The sequence below is a fragment of the Malus sylvestris genome, chromosome 6, assembly GCF_916048215.2.
Source record: "Malus sylvestris chromosome 6, drMalSylv7.2, whole genome shotgun sequence".
Lineage (NCBI taxonomy): Eukaryota > Viridiplantae > Streptophyta > Magnoliopsida > Rosales > Rosaceae > Malus > Malus sylvestris.
In genome coordinates, this window is record NC_062265.1 from 7,745,323 (window position 1) to 7,768,067 (window position 22,745).

The window sequence follows — 22,745 nt, forward strand, 5'->3', positions numbered from 1 at the left end:
CAAAACCAATTCCTCCATGGTCATCTCTTTACGCTTGTGTTTTAGATAGCTTTTGAAGTCCAAGCATCAATGGCATTCATAGTGTCTTCCTTCACAACGTGTGCAAGATTCAATGTTGTCAAATAAAACAACATCCTTTTTTGCCAACGTTTGAAGTCTCCTCCCTTAAATTTTTTTGGTTTCTTAGAATGAGGGTTCTTGGTACCACTCATATTGATTGATTGCTCCATAACAAATTTTCTGTCTATAAGATTGTTGTAAACAAAACAGAAAATATGATTTATTGATAACAATATTTAGAAATTACAAACTAATAATAATAATAATAATCTATATTCTATTATGTGTGTGTGTGTGTGTGTGTGTGTATATATATATATTATATATCTATTCTATTAAGAGAAGAGAGCTTGTCAACCTTTTGTCGCCTTTTGTTCCAATTTTGCCCTCACTTTTGAATACACAATGTTGACGTGAGGAGGGCAAAATAGTAATTTTGTACCTTTTGACAAAATGACAATCATATCCCTATTTTTCATATTTTACCCTCACTTTTGATACACCCTATTGACAAAAAGGAGGGCAAAATAGTAAGTTTGTACCTTTTGACAAAATGACAATCATATCCCTAATTTTCCTATTTTACCCTCTTTTTTTTTTTGAGAAAATGACAATCATATACTTATTTTTTTCAATTTTACCCTCACTTTTGATACACAATATTTACATAAGGAGGACAAAATAGGAAAAAAAATGGACAAAAAGTTAACAAGGAGGCTTCTCTTAATAACATTTTTGCTACACAATATTTACATAACGATAACAAAATAGGAAAAAAAAGAAGGGGGAAAAAGTTGGCAAGGAGACTTCTCTTAATAATAGTATAGAAAAATATATGCACTTATTAAGAGAAAGGGGAAAAAGTTGACAAAGAGGTTTCTCTTAATAACATTTTTGATACACAATAATAATAATAATAATAATAATAATAATAATAGGGAAGTGTTATTGGCTCTTCAAAAATCTCATTCTACACTTCTCACAATACATTTTTCTTTCCAAATATAGAAAGTTTGGAGTGTAGATTGAGATTTTTGGAGTTCTAATAACAATTCCCTAATAATAATCTAAAACTACATTAATGAAACCCTTCAACCAAAATAGAGTGTAAGGACATCTTTGTCTTCTATCACAACAAAAAAGTTAGGGACAATAACATAATTTCACATAACAAAATCTTACTTTTTTTTTAAACCTCACCTACATGCAAGTAATCATCTCTAATTTAAAAAAGAATAAATAAATAAAAAACAACCTTTCTCCCTCTTTCCTCACTCCCATGTTCTCCCTCACTCTTCCTCTTTCCTTCAATTTTAACAATCAAAGCAAAAAACTTCACACACTGTGTGTGGGCATATACTAGTAATAATAATAATAATAATAATCTATCTCTACTAATAGAATGCCAGAAGCCAACTTTGGTGTCTAAGGCTTCACCAAAAAACAAGTGGACTAAAAAGTCCTTGAAACAAAAAAATAATTAAAACTAACCAAAAATAATACATAACATATTGCAGGGGCAATTTTGTAAAAGAAATATGAAACTTTTACATTTTTTACACTAAAAATTAAACGGAAAAAGTAAAAACTAAATAGAAAAAACCAAGAACCACTTCTCACAAGATGGCATGCTCTTTGTTCCTCCTACAAAACTTCAACCACGTTGTTCATTCCTCCTACAAAACTTCACCACGTTGTTCATTCCTCCCACAAAACTTCACCACGTTCTCCATGGAAAATAAAATAGGGTTCTTCAATAATCTTAAGTATTTAACTTTCTCAACCCTAATTTATTTGTGGGATATCTGAGAAAAACCTATTGAGACTTGAGAAGGACCAAAACAACCCAACGTACTCCACTCACTGCTCATCTCTCCATCTCGCATGGCAATTACAGCTGCTGCTTCTCATCAACCACGATCATCTCAGGTATTCAATTTATTTTTCCCCCTTTATTTTTTATTTTTTATTTTTATTGCAGTTTTAGTTCCCTTCGTTACTTCTCCTTATCCAAGAACTAAAATAGTTTCTTTCTCCATTGCACTTCTTTTCATTACGTTTTTATTCTTAGTTGCTTAAATTGATCTTCTCATGGTAGGATAATGAATTTGCAAACTTTGATTTTATATTAGGGTTTTCTCCATATATCGTCAATTTTAATTTGAGCTTTTTCTATACATGTTATATTAGCCTCTTCTTCCCAAACTGTTCAGTTATCAACTTGGATTTCCTTTGAAGTCCCTTTTTTTTTTTTTCTTTTTTTTTTTCTTTTTTTTTTGTGTACTCTGTAACAGTTTGTAATTACAGTTCAAATATGCATGCCTTGATTCATTTGATTTGATTTCACTTTTGTTGTTGAATTTATATGCTTTTTATAACTAGATTTATTATGTCCTAAATATTTGTAGCTTTGAGTTTCAAATAAATAGGATGGAATGGCTTTTGGAGAGAGTCGATGTGAGGCACTGCTGCTGTTGCGTCAAAAACAGAAAATGCTACTTTCCCTGCCAGAGATGAAATAGAAGGGGATGACAAGAATGGTGATCATCCATTAGGCTCTCAGGAAGGCAATGCAGCCGATGGCCTTTTAAAAACGAACAGAGAGAAAAAGAAAAAGGTATTTTCCTTTTGCCTTATGATTTATGGTTCAACTATATATAATGGATGTAAGCTAAATTTTTCTTCTTTTTTATTTTTGTTCTTTTGTCTTATGTCGCCTTTTGGTTTTCCTGATCAATTAGTTGATGTACTGATGTTTTAAGTTCATACAGTGTACTATATATTAACAAAGTTTATGTACATTTTGCATCTTTGTTGCAGTCTAATTAATCGTATAGGTCGGCATGATGAAGTCCGATTGAGACGTATAAATGTTTTGCATTTTCAAATGTCAAACCAAAGGCATCGTAGGAACAATACGCTAACCTATTTACACTATATGCTTCATTATGCAAGGATCGCAAACACAACATGAGATTGCAAGAAATGTTGTACATACAAACATTTTGTTTCCATCTAAGTTATAATGTAATTTTAAAAAAACTTGGTACTTAATGTCACATAAAGATCTCCTCCCTTCTAAATTTGTGATTTGTCTTATGAATGTCATTTTTTTCCCATTTTGGGTCAATGTGCCAAAACTTAACATTATTTAGTTTTGGCACCTTCAAAAACTTTATCCCATGTTCTTCAATGTAACATTAAGAGCACTTCCAACATCCTCTTGTGCCTTGTGGACCGGCTCCATTTGCAATCCAATCTCCTGCCAAAGTGGTGCCAGTGCATTCAAGCAATTGGGCTGAGGGGGAGCTCGTGAGAGAACTCGGTCACGTTATAAAAAAAAAAAATTTGCAACAGGCGCATGCATAACACTCCCGTGTGGGGGGCACATTACCGACAAGATTTCAGGCGATGAGACCCGCATGGCAGCCCACTCTGTAGCCATTGAATCTGGATCGTTTGATTTCCAAATCAACGGTTCAGGTTTTTCTACTTTAAAAATTAAAAAAAAATTAGAAAAATAAGAAAAAAAACAGAAATGTTATGGTGGGCCACATGTCACAATCTGGATTGTTGGATTTCAATTTTTTTTTTTTGTAATCCAATGGTTCAGATTAATTAAGTTAAAAAAAATTAAAAATGTGAAAAACTTTCAAATTTTTTATTTATTTTTTCTATAAATACCTTACCATTTTTTCCCATCTTACACCACATTTCAATATTTTCAACAATTCTAAACATGGAAGGACATGTTGCGCGACGGAATTAGTTAAAAATCTTATCGAAATCTATCCACAAAAATTGTATTTTCGGATCATGACAGGTGACGTGACAAGATCGTATAAAAATCCTATCCAAAATTAAAAATAAAATTATTTTTTATTATTTGAGAAAATAAAAAATACTAATATTTTATTGCCTATTGCCATGACTATTCAGTTTACCGTTAGGGGTGGAGATGTAAAAGGTAATTACTGTTCATTAAAGGTAGTTACTATTCACTTGAGAGGATTGAATTGTCTATTGCCAAGGGAAGCCTTTACACACTAAAAGTGCTCTAACGTCATTTCGGTTTACTCATTAATCAAACATATCTAAAAAAATTAATCTCTATATGCCCATTATGTTAAAAAGACATTTCGAACGCACTTAAGCGCATGCAGAAAGACTAGTATATATAAAGTAACCCAACTAGGTGAAGCTTCCAAAATGCCAAAAATGCCCATTTATTTCCTTCACAATCACAACCCAGAAAATTCAAAAAATGAGGACAAGCTAGTAAAAAATCATAACTCAACAAAAAACTGCATTGAAAACAAAATAAATTAAAAAAGAACAAGAAAAAAAGAGACGTGATGAAGTTATGCAGACTTGCAGTTACAAAACTCGAAGGAAAATTAAAAAAGAATAACGTGGGAGATAGGATTCCCACGTTCCGTTCAGTATTACAACTGCTGCCAACAGTTGCCGTTCGGTTTTTAGACTCCCACACTCCAACCTTTTATCATCACTTTCTCCGCTGCATGAGTTCATTTCGATTTGTGAATACAGAAAAGAAAAACCAACAATTTTAAGCGGTTAATTGCAGTTTAATTTGCTTTCATATTTATGTTTTTTTTCCTTTTAGTTTGCCTTTGATTTTCTTTGACAGGGAAGAGTTCATTGAAATTTGGCATCGGCGTCCATTAGTAAATTGGACATGTAAGTGTTGGAATAAATCAAATATTTTCTAAAATTGAACCCTAGAACACATCATAGTTTTTAATTACACAGATGAAGCTAACCTGCAGAAGACATGGTCGTGTTTCACAGAGACTCTTCTACTCACTAGAGACCTGAATATTCTTATGGTGATAGTCCCAAATCAAAGAACAATAGTGACTTGAGTATTCTTATGGCGATAGTCCCAAATCGAAGAATAATTTCTCTGTGAGTAGGGAATACTTTTTATAGAGTTAGTGTTCCCCAACTTCTATCTATCGTGGAAGATGGTTATTCCACCGTTGCCTCTAATTTCATCGTGCATGTAGTGGACCTGATACGTGCTTCAAACCGCAAGCACTATGGATGAAGCTCCTCAATTATAGGATATGATTTTTCCACGTATTTAAAAAACCCCAACTAACTTATAATTTCAAATATGCTGACTCACTATTATCAATACTAGTTGAGTTCAATAAGGATTCCTACCGTAAATATTTTTAATTTTGTTTAATTTTTATTTCGATGCTTGCAGGATGAAGGGCAATAAACCCAAGGAGAATAGGTGTAGATTTGAATCAGACTATCAAATTGTTTAAAGCTGGTACAACGAGATCGGATGAAAGTCAAGGTTTCTCAACAGGAATTCGACAAAAGCTTTGCCATGGAGAAGTAATGTGCACTTTTATGCTTTATTATTTGATAGCCTTCAGATTGTTGTACTGCATAATTTCATTTTACTATCTACAATTAGAATCAAGTCACAGTTAATTGTAGTGGTTTGATAGTGGTTTTTGTTGGGTTTTCATTTTTTATTTTTGTTCGCAGGATTTTAAGGACATCGTCAAGTCACAATGATAGAATCAAACTTCCTTTCCGCAGTTCCCCCCTAACACTAACAAATTAGACTTCTTCACTTTCAGACTCTTTTGGGATCGGCGAACATAGGGTTGCTTGCATTTAAACCTTGCCATTCGGCTTCTCCGCTCATGAAATTTTATCCCTTTCCTACAGCCAATTCGTGCCCTTTTCAAATAGAGGTTTTGCATATATTCTCTCCTAAGATTTGATTATGTGCTTTTGGCTTATTTTTTGTCTGATTTCTCCAGGTAAATGGCGAGAATTAATCAACTATGCCACATCATTTTAATTTCCCGTGAAAATTTTGTGTTTGAGTGATTGAATATGCACATGTGAGTTCTTAGGTTTGGTTCCGTATTTATTGGAAGAAACACATGAAGTGGGGAACACGATAACCTTAGCACGATTATGTATGGAATAAATTAAATCTATTTAAAAGGCCTAAACTCGAATCTGTATGGAATTGATTCATTATAGAATAGATTAATTGTATGGGTTATTGTTTTTAGTACTAAATCTTTTGTTGAGTTTTATTTTTGCTAACTTTTAGTTTTTGACTCTGCCTTTGCAGGACCTACTTTAGATCTCTTTGATGTCTTTTGGGTTCTTTTTTAATCTCATTTTCTTTTCTCCCACTCCGTATTTTTAATTATGGTCATAGTGCAAATGAATTTAAAAGATCGGGACTATTATTTCATTTGCACTATGAATGTAGTTAAAAATGGAGAACAACGTCTGATTTATGACCATAGTTAAACTTTTGGGTAAATTCCACAAAACTACCTCAACTATAGGTCGAACCACAATCTCATACCTTATGTTTTAAAGATTGTAATTTCATACCTCAATTTATGAATTCGTTGCAATGTTAGACCTCCATTAAATTTTCTGTCAATTTGACAGCTAAATGATGACGTGGCAGGTGTGGACCCACTCCTTTAGAATAAAAAATAATTAATTATTAATAAATTAATAATTTTTATTTAACAATTAAAATTAATTATAGGAAAATACCATCTCCTCCTTTCTCCCAAAAATCACCCCCTTCCTCAGAAATTGTCCTTATTGTTCCTCCCCTCACTCCCTCCTCCCTCCTCCCTCCTCCCTCCCCTTCTTCCTCATCCTCCTTAAACACAACCAATTTTTTGTCCTCCTCCGGGAACCACTGATGCACCGCCGATCGCAAAAAGCCGGTCATCTCCTTTTGGATGTGTTCGGGCGAAGATTTCCCTGGAGGCGGATCCTGAGACCTCAGCACAGCTCCTCAAGGGATTGACACTTTGGATGTGTAGTCTAGCTCTTGCTTGTTGATGTGCTACAAGAAGAGGACAAAGTTAGTTCTAAAATGTACCTTTGTAGGGCCTTAGGTGTAGGCCTTGAGGCTCGCAATCAAAACTAACTGAGTGCTAGGCGTGCCACTACTATTTCAGTATAGCAGATGTAGAACAAGAGTGTTTAAAGTCAATTACTTGCGCCCCAAGTTACTCGGACTTCTTGTTATCAAAGGATTGTCGTGGATGGGTTAAGTCCACATTAAGTTCTTTTTCTTGCCTTGTAAACAAGGACTTTAGTTCATAGTCTTGTCTGTTCGAATGAAGGGAGTCCGGAACTCCTTAAGCCATTTGTTTGGTCCTAGATTGCTTTTAATGATAACTTATCCATTAAACTAGCCGGATCCAGATACAAATGAGACTCTTAAAGTAGGAAAACAGGTGGATATGACTCGCATACATACTGGATAGTGCATTAAGTAATAGATCTATTAACTTAGAAAACAAACAAAGAGCTTCGAGCAAGATTTCACCTTGTATGGCAAGGTTGGACTTCTTATAGTTACTTCTCTTTGAAATTATAGGGTTTATATGCTAAAAAGGGATGGATGGTAAATAAGTTTACACGAGGGAATCGATACTACACCACTAAGGGAGATAGCAGAGCTTTTAAACTAGACAAGAGATAGCTTGTTGCTAAAAAGAATTGGGATCTAGGTTGATTACAGCTTTTGGATGCAAATCTGGCTTGAGAGCAGAGTTTGTATGTTTGTTTGTTTGATTGGTTGGGTATCCTTGTCTCTGGGGCCTCTTCCTCCTTTTATAGGTAAATTAGCCCGACTGCTATAACTTTGTTCTTACCCAAAAGCACTTGGAGGGTAGTGAGTCTTCAGCTTTTTACTTGGAATGCCACTAGAAAGTGTTCTTTGGCTGGTAGTAGGTTAGTCTTCATCACTTGTCACTTCAATGGTAAGCACGTGGCTTGCATTTTGGCTGAAAATGCTTCAATTTGCCTCTGGGCTTGTTACTAGGCTTCAGGCAAGTCCTCTTTAATTTGGCACCCTTGGGCTTTTCTTCATCTAAGTCCAATGATCAAATATTAACCCAAACATGTTGGAGATCAACCACCGGTTCCACTCTGACGACTTTTTCGCCTCCATCACCCCCAAGGCCCTCACTGATTCCTCCTCACTTCAAGTTGCATCAACTTTTGTATGGGTTCTTAGAGAACATAAATATGGAGGAGCTCCCTGTCCTATCCCTTCACTAATGAACTAAGTCTGCAAAGCTCCCTACCCCATCCCTTCCTCCGTCTACCCTCGCTCCCTCCTCCAAACAGCGATCCACCCAACCTCCTGCAATTTTCCTCCGTTGACTCCACTCCCCATCGAAAACTTAAATATGGAAAAAGGAAAACCCATGTCCATACAGATATCATCGATTGCACCCTTGATTTGGAATTAATCGATTGTATCTTTTATCGCCGTCAATCTCACTGCGACAACGAATTCAACGGTTGATTGCGGGACATGGGATGGGAATGGGTTCGACGGTGGAGAGAGTTTGGAGGATGGTGACTGTGTTTAAGGAGGAGGAGGAAGAAGGAGGGACGGATGAAGGATTGAGCGGAGACGAGGGCAGTTTCTGGGGAGAAAGGAAGAAACAATTTTTTTAATTAGTTTTAATTTTTAATTAAAAATAAAAAAATTTAAATAAAAAATTAATAATTTTTTATTAATTAATTAATTTTTTATTTCAAAGGAATGGGCCCGCTCTTGTCATGCCATTATTTAACAATTAAATTGATAGAAAATTTAACAGATGTCTGACATTGCAATGAATTCATAAGTTGAGGTATGATATTGCAATTTTTAATACATGATGTATGGATTGTGGTTTGACTCATAATTGAGGTAGTTTTGTGTAATTTACCCTAAATTTTTTCTCTTCAGGTTACCATTACTTCTTTGCCATACAAGTCATAGGTTTGCTAATAAAATGGAAAACAACATTTGATTTAGTTTTTTTTTCCATAAATGTTTGATTTATTTCAACTCTTCTGCTTTTGATAATTCCCTTGCCCTTTGTTTGAAAGCATTTGGGTTTTAAGCGTTGATATAAAGTATCTCATTCCAATCATCAAGTCATATTTTAACTTTTCTTCTGTTTATTTTTGTCAATAAGTACACAAAAATATGCAAATTTTTCTACAAATTGAGCTGCTTAAGGACAATCTCTGTTTAGAGAAATAAGTTGGACAAAGAGAGGACATGGATATGGGAACATGATTTGTTTTTATATTACTTTGGGACGAGTTTTGATATTTTAGAGATTGATTGAGTTTGTGGAGATTTTGCTTTTCACATCTTACTTTGTATTTGAACTTAATCATTAGAACTAAGTTTTAATTTTTAAATTATAAGACTTCAAGATGCGATGGTTGGGATCTAAGAGGGTTACGTATATTGTTGCAACCTAGGCATTGCAAAGTCTATAATTTCCTATTTGTATTATTTGCCAAACCATATGTACCAAATGTAATTAGGAATTAAATTTAGTACAAACTACATGCAGATGGAGAAAGCGATATATAAGGAGAGCCAAAAAATACTTTGAGACAATCAAATACTGCACAAATTGGTGACAAGTTGAGTTGATGAGTAAATGACTCTTTATTTTACCTTTTTTTTCTTTGTTAAGCTATATGTTTTAATTTACTCATTTTATTGTTGGATTCAAAAGCAACAATGACTGCCTTCTGTCAATCAGTTTTTTACTTTTCTGCATCCTTTTAAATTCTTTTTGTCACATCCCGGCCTAGGTCCACCACATCCCGGGCCCATTCCACCACCATAGCACGATATTGTCCGCTTTGGGCTTACCATTCCCTCACGGTTTTGTTTTTGGGAACTCACGAGCAACTTCCTAATGGGTCACCCATCCTGCAATTTTAATTGTATTCACCATTAAAGAAATGATGGAAATAGTTTTAGTTCCTTCTCGTAACGTGACAGTTGAAATCTCAAGGACGAGATTTATATTAACGGGGGGTGAATGTCATACCCTGAAAATTTAAATATATGAATTATATATTCATAATTATTAAATGTGGAGAAAATCGGAAATGAATCGATTTATGGTTATGAAGAAATTAATTGAGAACTTCTAAGTTTTGGTTTTCGGAAATTATTAAAATAAGTATTTTTATGATTGAGATTTTATCTTAGTTTTGAGAATTTATATTAAGTTATTTGAGTTTAGTTTTAAATTAAACTAGTTACGAGGTTTAAAGTTTGGACCTTAATTATTTAAAATACGTAGACCTTTCGAGGTCAAAATTTATATTTTTGAATAGAGCTCGACCTCACGAACGCGTAGGTGCAAACCGTTCGTGAAACGGAGTTAGAACGAATAAGTTATTAACGTTTAAAGTCGGGGATAAATTGGTAATTTTAAACATGTATAGAAGGCTTTAGAAAATCTAGAGCCATGTGACATGCCACATGTGTGGTTGAGGTGAAAGGAAGAAACAAAAATGGACGGTTGAGATTGAAAGAAAAGCATAGAAAGGAGAGAAGGGGGAAGGAATCAAGGGAGGAGGGCCAATGGGGGTAGAGAGAAAGGAGAGGAAAGGAGAGAGGGGAGAAGTAGGGAATCCTTCTACCTGGTTATACTTACGACCCGACCCAGTCGGATCTTTTGATTCTGGCCACCTTAGACGACGGGAAGGGTGCCAAATTGATTCTACTCTGTAATATGCAAGGTCCTTGCATTCTTGTTGGTATGAATGATGATATGTATTGTGGTTGCATGATTTCACAATTTTTGTGAATAAAGTGGCATGCATGTGATATATATATATATATGTGTGTGTGTGTGTGTGTGTGTGTGTGTGTGTGTGTGATACATATATGATTGGCCTCGTGTTGTGGTGCAATTTCCATGGTGATTATGAAATTCCTATAGTAGAAATTATTATTAGCATTGCTATTGCATTATCCTCCAAGTTCTTTGTATAATGAGGAAGTTATATGGTGTGTATATACATATATATATATATATATATATATATATATATATATATATACATATATACATATATACATATCTACATTGTGAATTATCCTGAAATGAAGTGGCTTGGATTGTTATTGTGTAATGCACTAGGAAAATTTAAATTCAAAGATGATGGTGAAGGGGTGACAAGTAGGTGGAAAGGCTGTATTGTACCTGGACAATTGAAAATTTAAATTGGGCACAATGACTCGTGGATATGTGAATTGGGCGAAAAGGCCCATGGATGTGAAATTGGGCGGAAAAAGGCCTGTAGATGTGGAATTGAAAAAAAAAAGAAAAAAAAAGAAAAGAAGAAAAGAAGAAAAGAAAAGGAAGTGTGTTGTGAATTTGTCAGGTATATTACAATCTTTTTCAGCCTACTAGTCATTCTTGGAGATAAAAGAAAATGGTGGTGAAATCATTATGTTGACAAATGGTATCAGAGCCAATCTCTGGTCGGAAGTGTGTTGACAAGGACGACGGGCCCCTAAGGGGGGTGGATTGTAACATCTCACATCGCCCATGGGAGTGATCCTTAAATGTATATTCTTATCCCTACCTAGCACGAGACCTTTTGGAAGCTCACTGGCTTCGAGTTCCGTAGGAACTCCGAAGTTAAGCAAGAATGAGGCCAGAGCACTCCCAGGATGCGTGACCCACTGGGAAGTTGCTCGTGAGTTCCCAAAAACAAAACCGTGAGGGAATGGTAAGCCCAAAGCGGACAATATCATGCTACGGTGGTGGAACAGGCCCGGGATATGGTGGACCTGGGCCGGGATGTGACAATTTTTCTCTCTATTTTTTCAGATAAGATAGATAGGTGCACGTGATTAAAAAACAAAACAAGGCCTCTCGCATGTGTGCCCCTAATTTCAGCTAATCTTGATGATTCGTAATAGGTAACAACTTTAATAACAATAACCTTTCCATATAAATTTCTCACTGATCAATTAACTATTTTTATTGATTTTTAATTTTCTCACAATTTTTTTTTTGGTAGATTGACAATGAAAATTTGAAGCATCAATCATTGGTTGGAGATTGCAAAGATGATGTCAACATGTACACTTTCTTTTCTTTTTTTTAAAAAAAAAAAAAAAGAGTGAACGTGTAGACTTTATGTGTGTTCTGAATAGTGTAAATATTGTTATGTAGGCTTTATATTTTGACATTTAAGTTGTTTTGTATTTTTCTACTAATACTTATGTTTTTATCTACTCTTTTTTTATTTACATCTACATCTTATAGTTCATGTACTTTAGGTGGGAAATTGTATTTAAAATCCTATATTGTTTGACAATTGCATGAATAACATACAAACTAGTAAAGTAAAACCAAAAAACATGACAAATTTTCAGAACATGCATGATATAAAAAAGGTCTATCTCTTGCAGAATACATAAAAATATATCTTGATAACTACAACAAAAAACAACTGACGCTAGACATTGTTACAGGCGCGTACCGCCCGTGATTAAAAAAAGGCCTCTCACACGTGATGAGATCCTATTTATTTTCAATAATCACTTAAGAAATATAAGAATATCTAAAGCAACAAATCTTTGAAGCGCGTAACGCCGTGATGCAAAAATGCCTCTCGCATGCGCGTGCGAAGAGGCTAATAATAATAATAATAATAAAAACAATGCAAATGAAAATGAAAAATATTAAAAAGCAATAATAATAATAATGAGAACAATGCAAATGAAAATGAAAAATATTAAACAAGCAAGAATTTACTAACAGATGGATGATAGAGGCTTGTAAGGTTGCAATATCCTTATAGACAGAAATTTGGCCTCTCTACACTTGTGTGGTAGTTCTTGTAGGCTTCTGTCACCAGGATTCAACTATCACAATCAAAGTCCTTGCACTAGGGCATTGATTCTATCGAACGTACTGAGTGTTTCTCTCCAAAATATTAATGTTATATGAAAAGTGGGTTGTGAAGGAGTTGCTTTTCTGAATGGAATGGGTTGGTAAATTTATGGACTTGTTCACTCCTTTTGGATAAGAATGAACAACTGCCTTTCACAGTTGTGTCGTTTGATTGATAATTGATCATTTTAGTTGCAACGTTCGATTTGAATTCAAACTCATAGTTATCTATATATGTAACATCCCACATCGTCCAGGGGTGTGGATCCTGTAAGCTTTATATGTATATTCTTATCTCTACCTAGCATGAGACCTTTTGGGAGCTCACTGGCTTCGGGTTCCGTAGGAACTTCAAAGTTAAGCAATGCCCCCAGCACATCCCGGGCTCGACTCCGCCGTAGCACGATATTGTCCGCTTTGGGCCCCTACCACGCCCTCACGGTTTTGTTTTTGGGAACTCACACGAGAACTTCCCAGGGGGTCACCCATCCTGGGATTGCTCTCGCGCGATCCTTTCCCTTTAATTCAAAATGTAATCTAACGACTTAAAGGAATGTCAAAATGTTTGTCCCTTGATCCTATCCCTATATATATATATATATATAAGGATTGTATTAATTCTGAGACCCCAAGACCCGAACCCTTATCTTAATTGCTCTAAGGGGTGTGCTATCCACACACCTCTTTTTACTTCTCACACACCCCTTGTTACTTTTTGTCCATTGATCTTCTTTAATTCATCATATCCAACGGTTGAAAACTAAAAAGATGTGGAATAAGTAAAAATGGATGTGTGGATATCACACCCCTTGATCTAATTATGGGCTGCATCCTAATCCATATCAAAATCTTTTAATCTATACTTGATTTAATATGCTAAGTCTAATGGTGTAAGACTTATGATTTAAATCTGCAAAAATCAATCCACCAATGCAGATTAAAATAAACTCAATGTTTTTTCCATTCAAAACCACAACGATATAGGCCAATACGCCTCAGGTAAACCAGCAAACACAAAGTGTTCCATTTTGGTTAAAAATTTTGAAACAAACTCGGAGAAAGGCAATGTGTTATCTTGAATACGCTTGCAGGCCTCGGCTCCTTCTTGCATTCAACAAGAATACTATTATTACGATCTATATGTACTATCGTATGTACCATCTTTCTAATAAAGATGGAATTCACATGTGTTGATGGACCATATCTCTATTATAAAAATAATATAAATAAATGGTATGTGTAGCACTACTCTATATTCAATCATTAGTTTAAGCCTCTTTGGGGTCAAAACGGGTAAAGAAAGTTACAATTTGGGGTCTAAAGATTACAGATTAATCGAATGTGTTTTTAAATGCATCAACTTCACATGGTGCTAATTTGCAAGAATTAGTCACTTCAACAGTCATTTATGGTTGCTAGGCCTAGAAACTCTGTAGCAGCCGGCTGTCTTGTTTCGACTTGGGGTCGGTGGCAACCCTCTTCAGGTTCTCCTAACCTTAATTTTGTTTTTCGCTTTAGTATTTCAGTTTATAAGTGCCTCCTTGGTGAGATTATTTGTGAGTATCTCCTATTGATTATTTTAATTTTGTGTTCATGTGTATCGGGTTCTCCTACGTCTACTTTGTTGTTTCTAGTGGTTTCGCTCATTGTGTTATACACAAAATTCATGCTCATATGGTGTCTATGGACCTAGTTAGTTCCTTTCCAGTTCCTCTACAAAGTCAGTACTGCCTCATTGTTAAAGAATGTCCTCATGTTCGTTATAATGCGGTTTTTATGCATAGGAATTCTCAAGTTCCAAAACACAAAAGTGACTCTTCCTCCTGGAGTGAAGTTCATTTCGCTTTCGAATGTCATCTCAATCTTTTAAATTTGGGTGTAAATGCTTTCAAAACTTTGATGTTTTTCTTTGGTCATTTCAGGCACATGTCACCCTCAAATACACCAATATCGTGGCAACTTCATTTGGATTCAAATTTTAATTCAAAGGAAAACTAATGAAATTAGCTTGAAAACTAAGTTTTAACGATAAAGACAAAATAAAAGGTAAAGTGAATAGTACCATGATTGACTTTTTAGCGTAAAAATATGATTTTTCGTTAAAATAAACAGTATCGTTGACTTTTCGTTAAAATTCCCTTTATTCAAAGCCTTAGTTGAAGTTTATCCCGAACATCACATTTCCGTTCTACTATTAACTTAATTTGCACCTTGGTCCGGATTCATAGTTTCACCTAAGGGCGAAACCGTTTTTTCAAAAGCACAACATAGCAATAAGAGACACTCATGTTATAACCCCTGAAATGAGAAAAAACATTTGCCTCTACCATTCTAGAGCTCTGAGCTCCTGATGCAAAATTAACAAAATCAAAATTGCTAATAAAAAAAAGTGCACATAGGACAAAAACCCCTGTTCCTTTTTCCCTTTCTATACACCTTTTTCCTTTGTTTTTTACTGGAAATTCACCCTCGCACTTTTTTCTCACGAGTGAACAAGTACTAATTGAGATTTAATTAAATCTCAACCGTTAATGTGCAGGTAAGCAAAGCTCTGTTTTCAACATCCTTGTTCTAACCCCTAATCTACACCCTTTGGTACATTCCAAAAGCTTTCTTCAATATAGTATACACAGCAGACAAAAGCAAAACCATTACAACCTTCTTTGACGCCAACATCCTCAAATTCACCCTCAATCCATGTTTCCTCATTAGCTTCACCACTGCCACTCCCAACATCACAAGCCAAGAACCTACCGCACCCAACACTGCCTTCATCGTATCCGTCAGTCCAAAGACATTGCCCACAACATCGCTTGACACTTCCACATATGAAGGGTCTGCTTGGCTGCTCTCCGACTGGTTTAGTCCAAGACGCTCATTTATCCAACCAGAAAACTCAACAAGTAATCTTGCCATCCAAGCAACCTCATCATCGGAGATGGGGCGCTTCATCCAGTCACCCTTGTATTTGACATCAGCCAGAGTGTGGTTGCCAACTCTCCTGGGCTTGAATATTTCATCCCGGGGTTGCAGAGGCTGTTTTGGTTCAGGAGAAAATGACAGTACCTTTACAGTATGCCCACCAAATAGACAGCTCACCTGAGCTTTCAAAGAGTCTATGCACTGAAGGTTGTGCGCACCATTATCACCAGAAACAGCTAGCAACTCAGCTTCTGCGCGTAATATGAACAACTGCAATCACAAAATCGCGAAAATTGGATGTGATCTTGTCATGTAAACAGATGTATTTAATTTAGTAAACATACACAAATAGAGAACAATAAAAATAATAATAATATATACCTGAAGCAACTGTTGCCCGCCATCTTCTCCATCACTGAACAATCGTAAATCTTTATTCCAATTCTCATGCAAGAAAGACCCATCTGCATCACTCTCAGATAAGCCATCCTCCCAGTCCTAGGGATACCAATAGATCATACACAGAAAATCAGTCAAACACCAATTCAAACCGTTGGGCAATCAAAATTCTAATGCAACACATTAGATGAGAGAAGTAAACCTACCTGGAGCTGTTCGCGAATTGGAGTAACAAATCTATACAAGCTATTAAGCATCAATTTTCCTGATCCTGCTTGTTCGGAATGAAAAGCAGTATCCACCATCTTTATAAGATCCTTGAGTTCTTTGGATGATGTCAATATAGTTAGGATCTGTACAGAAATGAAGAATAATCAGAAACAAAAATATTCTTCATATTTATTTTTGACAGATAAAAGATTAGTAATGCATAGGAAGTTGGCCAAGGATCTGTACGAATTATCATCAAATTATTCTCAATTAAGTTTTAACATATAGTACTAGTTTTCAGTAAACATGTTGATATGACCAAAATTTCCTCTTACTGAAGTTTTAATATCCCGAACTCTGAACAATGCACACTGTATGATCTTCAATTCTCAAGAATCAAAAATTTGTTCGTATGAGGAATGCATCTCGACAGGCCAAAGCTCAATAAAACCCTAATAAAGACCTAGCCAAGTTGGAAAGTTTGAAATTCCAATAGAAATGAACAAAAGTTTGATATGAGTAATTTTATTTAGATGAGAATTTGCAAGTCATAAACTTGAGGGACCTCCATTTAAGTCATCAGCACTCATCACTTCCATACTTCCAACTATAAAGCGTAGAAAATAAATAAATCGCCATCGTTAAACACCTAATCAGTCACTAAAATTAGGATTCACAGTCAGAAGACTTAGAGCTCAACAAATTGGTCCTGGTACCAACAGAGGTTACAGTCCACTGAAAATCATCAGATATTCCTCCAGCCTAGTGGTGGAAACATAATACTGTTCTAAACTTATGATTAATGAGCTTATCATGTAACTACATTCATCCAAAGCAACCAGACAGTTTAAATTCAAGATTGAGCACAACAATACGACTCTGGAATCATAATCACCAGGAGAAGAAACTCAATCTTAACAAAGGTAGCTGGATTAGAAAGAGAAATGATTAAGAATCTGACCTTCAATACCATCTGGACAATTATTTCTGGATCAGTGTGAAGAAACTTGTGGGCAAACCCAACGAAATGCATAACCAAGGAACTGTAATACAAGTAGTTGGCCAGCACATAACCCTGCCAAGAAGATGTAAAGCAACGGTCTTGAGGCTGCGGGCTATCCTTTCTCCCATTCTTAGTTGATCCGTCAAAAACAGCATCAAGATCTGAAAAATCATCCAAACTAATATCCCAAGGTTCAATATAGGTAATCCAAACCGAAAACACCTCTGATATATTTTTAATCGAAGCCCCCACTGGACAAAACAAGAACGTCCTCAATATAAACCGGTACAGCGGCCTCTGTATCAGCAAGTTCAAAGATCCGATACCTGGTGAAACCGCCACTACATCCCTCAACTTGAAGGCATCAAATGAACCCGGCACTCTCCACCTCGGACTCCCATAGTTTTCCATATTCTCATTTCCATCTCTATGCACGACCAAACCCAAATTCAAGTACTTCACAAACAACTTCACCACCTCTCCTAACCCGGGGGTTGGTGGGGTCTCGCCCAAAACTGATCGGAATGGGAATGAAACCCCAGATGACTTACACAGATTAACAGGTAGCGGTGAAAAATCATTATCAGCCAACCAAAAGTTCACCAAAGCATTAACAAAAAACTCTGCCTGAGCTATGACCGAGCTATCATATCCCGATGAGTACTGCAAAAGCGAACTACGCTGTGGCAGTTGCTGATTCAAATCAGTTACACCAACAAAAGAACGAAGATATGCATACAAAAGCCTAATATATAAGTTGCATTCAATTTTAACCTCCGCCCCGCGTCTGGTGCTTGAAAAACCAGAAATTGATGAAACCCAATTCTCAAATTTAAACCTTTTGTTCCTTTTTATAGAAACAACATCACAATTTTCGCCATTTCCCCGACAAACAGGGTAATAAGCGAACCAAAACATGTAATATTCAAAGACATTGAGCTGAAGTTGATAGAAATTGGGTTTAATTGAGTCTTCCTTAACCCTATTTTTGAAAATTGGGGCTAAATCGGATAATACACGGCTATCATTTTCCGAGGAGAGCATGAATCGGACCCATTCCGGCAACCGTTCAATAGGGAACACGTATTTGACGAGGGAGAGGCGATCAACGGCGGATATTGCGTTGAAGAGGAGGCTGTTGGGGGCGAGGAGGGCGAAGAGCCTGTTGGCTAAATCTACGTCGTTGGACGCGAGGACGGTATCAATCCAGCCGTTGGGTGAGGAGGAAGGGGAGGAGGGCGAGGGTTGTTGCTGTGAAGCTGGTTGTGGCGGAGGCGGCGGTGATGACGTTGCATCCTCGAAGCCGAAGAGCTTGCAGATGAGGGTTGGGAAAGTGAGGGAGAAGAAGTAGCGGGATTGGTCGGGTGAGAGGGAGTGCAGGAAAGACTCGATGGAGGTGCAGGTGGAGGAGATCTGGTGCGGGGCCGAGGAGGCGAGGATGGTGCAGGCGAGGTCTTGGGATTTGGAATGGGAATCGACGGCGTACGAGTGCGGGAGCATGGTAAGGTTTGGAGGGTTTGGCTTTTTTCAATGGCCGCTAGGGTTTTTGCAGGGGAAGAGAGAGAGAGAGAGAGAGAGAGAGAGAGAGAGAGAGGTTTAGAGAGTTTTCAAATGAGAGGAGGAAAGGGATAGCTGTGGCGCGTTTTCATGGGGGAATGGAGGGAGGGGGTACGTGGCGCTAAATTCAGAGTCTATGAGTGTGACGTGGAAGTGGAAGCGGAAGTGGTTTTGGGAAAGGGATCCAGGGTCTAATCCATCAAATTAGAAAATCCATACAATTGAAATTTAATTCAACAGCCACAAATAGGGGGTCATTTTAAAAGTTATAATAACTTTCAACCGTTTGATCAAATTTCAATGGTACAGATTCCCTAATTTGATGGATTAGAAGGAAGGGATCCAAAGATGATCATTTCTGTGGTTTTGGGGTCCACTCAAATGCTTCGGTTCATTACAAAACATTTTTCTTTTTCTTTATGTTTAAAGATAGGGGTGGGCACGATGTGGTTCGGTGCAGTACCACCCCTAAATCGGACTGAAACCTGTGTTGTTTCGCTTAAATTTATTACTAGAACCGTACGATTCGGTTTGCATTGGTTCTAATTCGGTTGTTGCTGGTTCATAGTTCTAAATACTAAATTATTTGAACACCAAATCATCATGCATTCAAATACATCTTCTAAAAATGATTATATAAAGTTGCATACAACACATATCCTTTTTAATGCAAATGTCTTTGGATCTATGGCACCAAGTCAACAAAAAAAGACAATTCAAAGAAATGCATTGGTCAGTCAACTTTAGTTTTCTATGTTGCATCCTCCATAGCCACTCCATTAAGGGCGCGTTTACTAATCCGTAATCAAATTGAGAAGAATTGAATTGAGGAGGAATTGGATTGAGGAGAAATTGAAATGAGGTGGAATTAGAATCAGATTCCTGTTGAAATTGTTTACTAAAACTGTCTGGAATCGGAGTAGGAATGATGTTGAGTCCATATAAGTTGTTTACTAATTCACTTCAATCGGAATGAAAACTCAGTTGATTACTATATTGCCCTTACATAAATAAATTATTTCCATACTAATGAATTAAATTAAATTCTTAATTAAATTTATATAATAAAATTCATCTATATAAAAATATATAAATAAGTTTTATTTATTTATTAAAAGATGGTAGGAATGATGTTGAATCGATATAAGTTGTTTACTAATTCACTTCAATCAGAATGAAAAATAGATTGATTACTAAATTGCCTTTACATAAATAAATTATTTTCATACTAGTTAATTGAATTAAATTTATATAATAAAATTCATCTATATAAAAATATATATATAGGTTTTATTTATTTATTAAAAGATGGCACAATGAGTGTCAAATGAAAGGCAATGTTGGGATAATAAGAAACAAGTGAGGGCATAATTGGTAAATAAACTCCATTCCGGATATCTCAAGTCACAAGGAATTGAAATACCTCCCTTATGTAGGGAGTCCAATTCCTCCAAAATTAGGAGTTGGATTCCTTAATGCATGTGGACCCCACATGTATTATGATTCCCCAAGATTACGTAAACAAAGGTGTATCCCGTAATCGGAATCCAATTCCATAAATTGATTCCGATTACGAGTACGTAAACGCGCCATAAATTTCTTCTAAGATTCCTAGTTTTCTATGCATCTTTGTTGGTATTCCGAGCATGTCGGCTTGCCCTACGGGTTGAGGGTGAACCCTGCCCAATCAACCCAATGTCCAGTCCAACCCTACCCTTTAATTTTTGGCAAAAATAATAGATGCTCTCATTAATTACCAACAGATGGTAGTTTTAAGTGATACTATTACAATTTAGGCCGCACATCACTCAACACGAGCTAACCTCAAAAGAATACAGGAGTACAACAACAAAACAAGAGTAAATTTTAATTCAGCCCAAAAGAAAATGGAAAACCAATAAAACTCAACCATATTCCTAATCTCAAATATGAGAAAATATAGAGAAAATACCAAGGACGGAGGATGGATGGAGGACGAAGAGTCGTGATTTGTCTCATAGGAAAGAAGATGAGGGCTGTTGCAGAGAGCTAAGGTTGTGGGCTGCATGAGGAATCGCTGATATTTTTGGAAGAGAGGTCGCAAGTGAGGTGGTCGGCTGAGTGAAAAAAAGAATGAAAGTCTAAAAGTGTGAAATGGGGGTGTGAGGCTGTGAGTGAGGTGGGTGAGCCCTAATTGGGATGGGACCCACTACTTTGCAACTTGGTGAAACTAATTTTTCAACCTATTATACCATGGCATGTGTGTATATATAATTAATTTATTTATTATTAATAAAATGGTTCAGTTTGGTTCCAGCAGGTTCTTGTTCATTTGAAACTGTAACCGAAATCAGTTTGAACTGGTGTGGTTCAGTTTTTGACTCAAAGTTGACTTTTTCGGTCAACACAACTCTTTTCTGTTTTTTTTTCTTCATACGGTTTGATGCAAGATGCGGTTTGTGGTTTGGCTGTTTTTATGCCCACCCTTATTTACAGAGAAAATTTGTTTGGGTTAGAAATGGGGAAGGCTCTACAGATTTGGACGTGAGATGCCAATGAATTTTCTAAAATAATAATGCTAAGAAGATCAAATTTTAAAACTAAATTTACAAATTAAATGGTGTATTCCTAATTAAAAATAAACACATTAATCAATATTTAAATAATAAACTAATTTTTCAAATGATTTGTTTTCGTCTTTTTATCTTTGGCAAGTCTAATTTAATTTATAGAAGGAATAAAGAAATGCAACTTTTTTTATTTTTTATTTTGATGTAACAATATATTTATATAAGAGCTGTTCTTCACTCTTCTAAAATCTCAATTCACTCTGTCTATATTTTTAATTTATCTATTTTAATTCTTTTGAGATGATTTCTAATTTTGCCCTTATATTATTTTTAATGTGCCTAGAATTTTGAAAACCTCATTAAATATAGTTTGATGACTTAAATAAACTGGTGGTGAGAATGCTTAGAGCATCTGTAATAGAGATGTGTGAGAGCCATTTATTAAATAATCCAAATGCAAAGGATTTGACGTTGCTGTCAAAACAAACGCCTGGGATGGGAGGCATCAAATCCACATCAAATAAAACGCATCGGTTGGAAAAAAATTTGTTATCTTTTTATCCTATTTGGTACTTTGGAGATGATCTTAGATTTTGAGCAGGTTTTTCTTTTATTGAAAGCCTCACTAATATTTCATTTGAAATGGATTTAGCTTACAAAAAAAAAAAATTGCAGGGATTTCTGGTAGATTTATTTATTTTCCTAGATTGCTACAGTAACAAAAAAAATTGATACAAAATAAACCAGACACAATGACCCCAGATTTGAATTTCCACAAAAGAACCTCGACGTTCAAAGCCTCATAAAATCTTCGTTATAATTCCGAATCACATTTTGTTTGCGCTCACGCATTTGTAGCGACGAATAATACGAGGATACGCCAAGAAAATAGATCTTACATGACACAACAAGGCGGTAAAAAAAAGTCAATGCATTTGCCTCGAAAGGCATTTTCATAAATTCACTTATTACAATTATAAAAACCATAAAATTGGGAAAGGGTCGTTACACCATAAAGAAAGAAATTAAAAATAAATAATGCATAGGCTCATAGATATTTCCTGCAAACTTTTAGCAAATTTTTCGCAAACACTGGATATTTCCTGAAAATATTGAAAATATCGAGGAAATTGACAAATTTCCGAAAATATCATGGATATGGGGTGAAGTGTAGACTTCCATCCCCTCTTTTCATATCATTTCCTGAATTTTTGGATATTTCCGTGGAAATATCAAGCACATCTAGGATACTTATAACCAATGAGACTACTACACATT

General features: G+C 35.7%; 1 protein-coding gene across 1 annotated transcript; it reads right to left on the minus strand.

The window, feature by feature from the left end:
* Window positions 1-15,185: 15,185 nt before the first annotated feature.
* LOC126625001 (uncharacterized) lies at window positions 15,186-18,978 on the minus strand. Its single transcript, XM_050294073.1, has 4 exons — window positions 17,320-18,978; window positions 16,355-16,501; window positions 16,131-16,247; window positions 15,186-16,019 (listed from the first exon to the last, which is right to left on the minus strand). Exons 1-4 carry the CDS (start codon window positions 18,859-18,861, stop codon window positions 15,411-15,413), a joined length of 2,415 nt encoding a protein of 804 aa, XP_050150030.1. The 5' UTR covers window positions 18,862-18,978; the 3' UTR covers window positions 15,186-15,410.
* Between the last annotated feature and the right edge of the window lie 3,767 nt (window positions 18,979-22,745).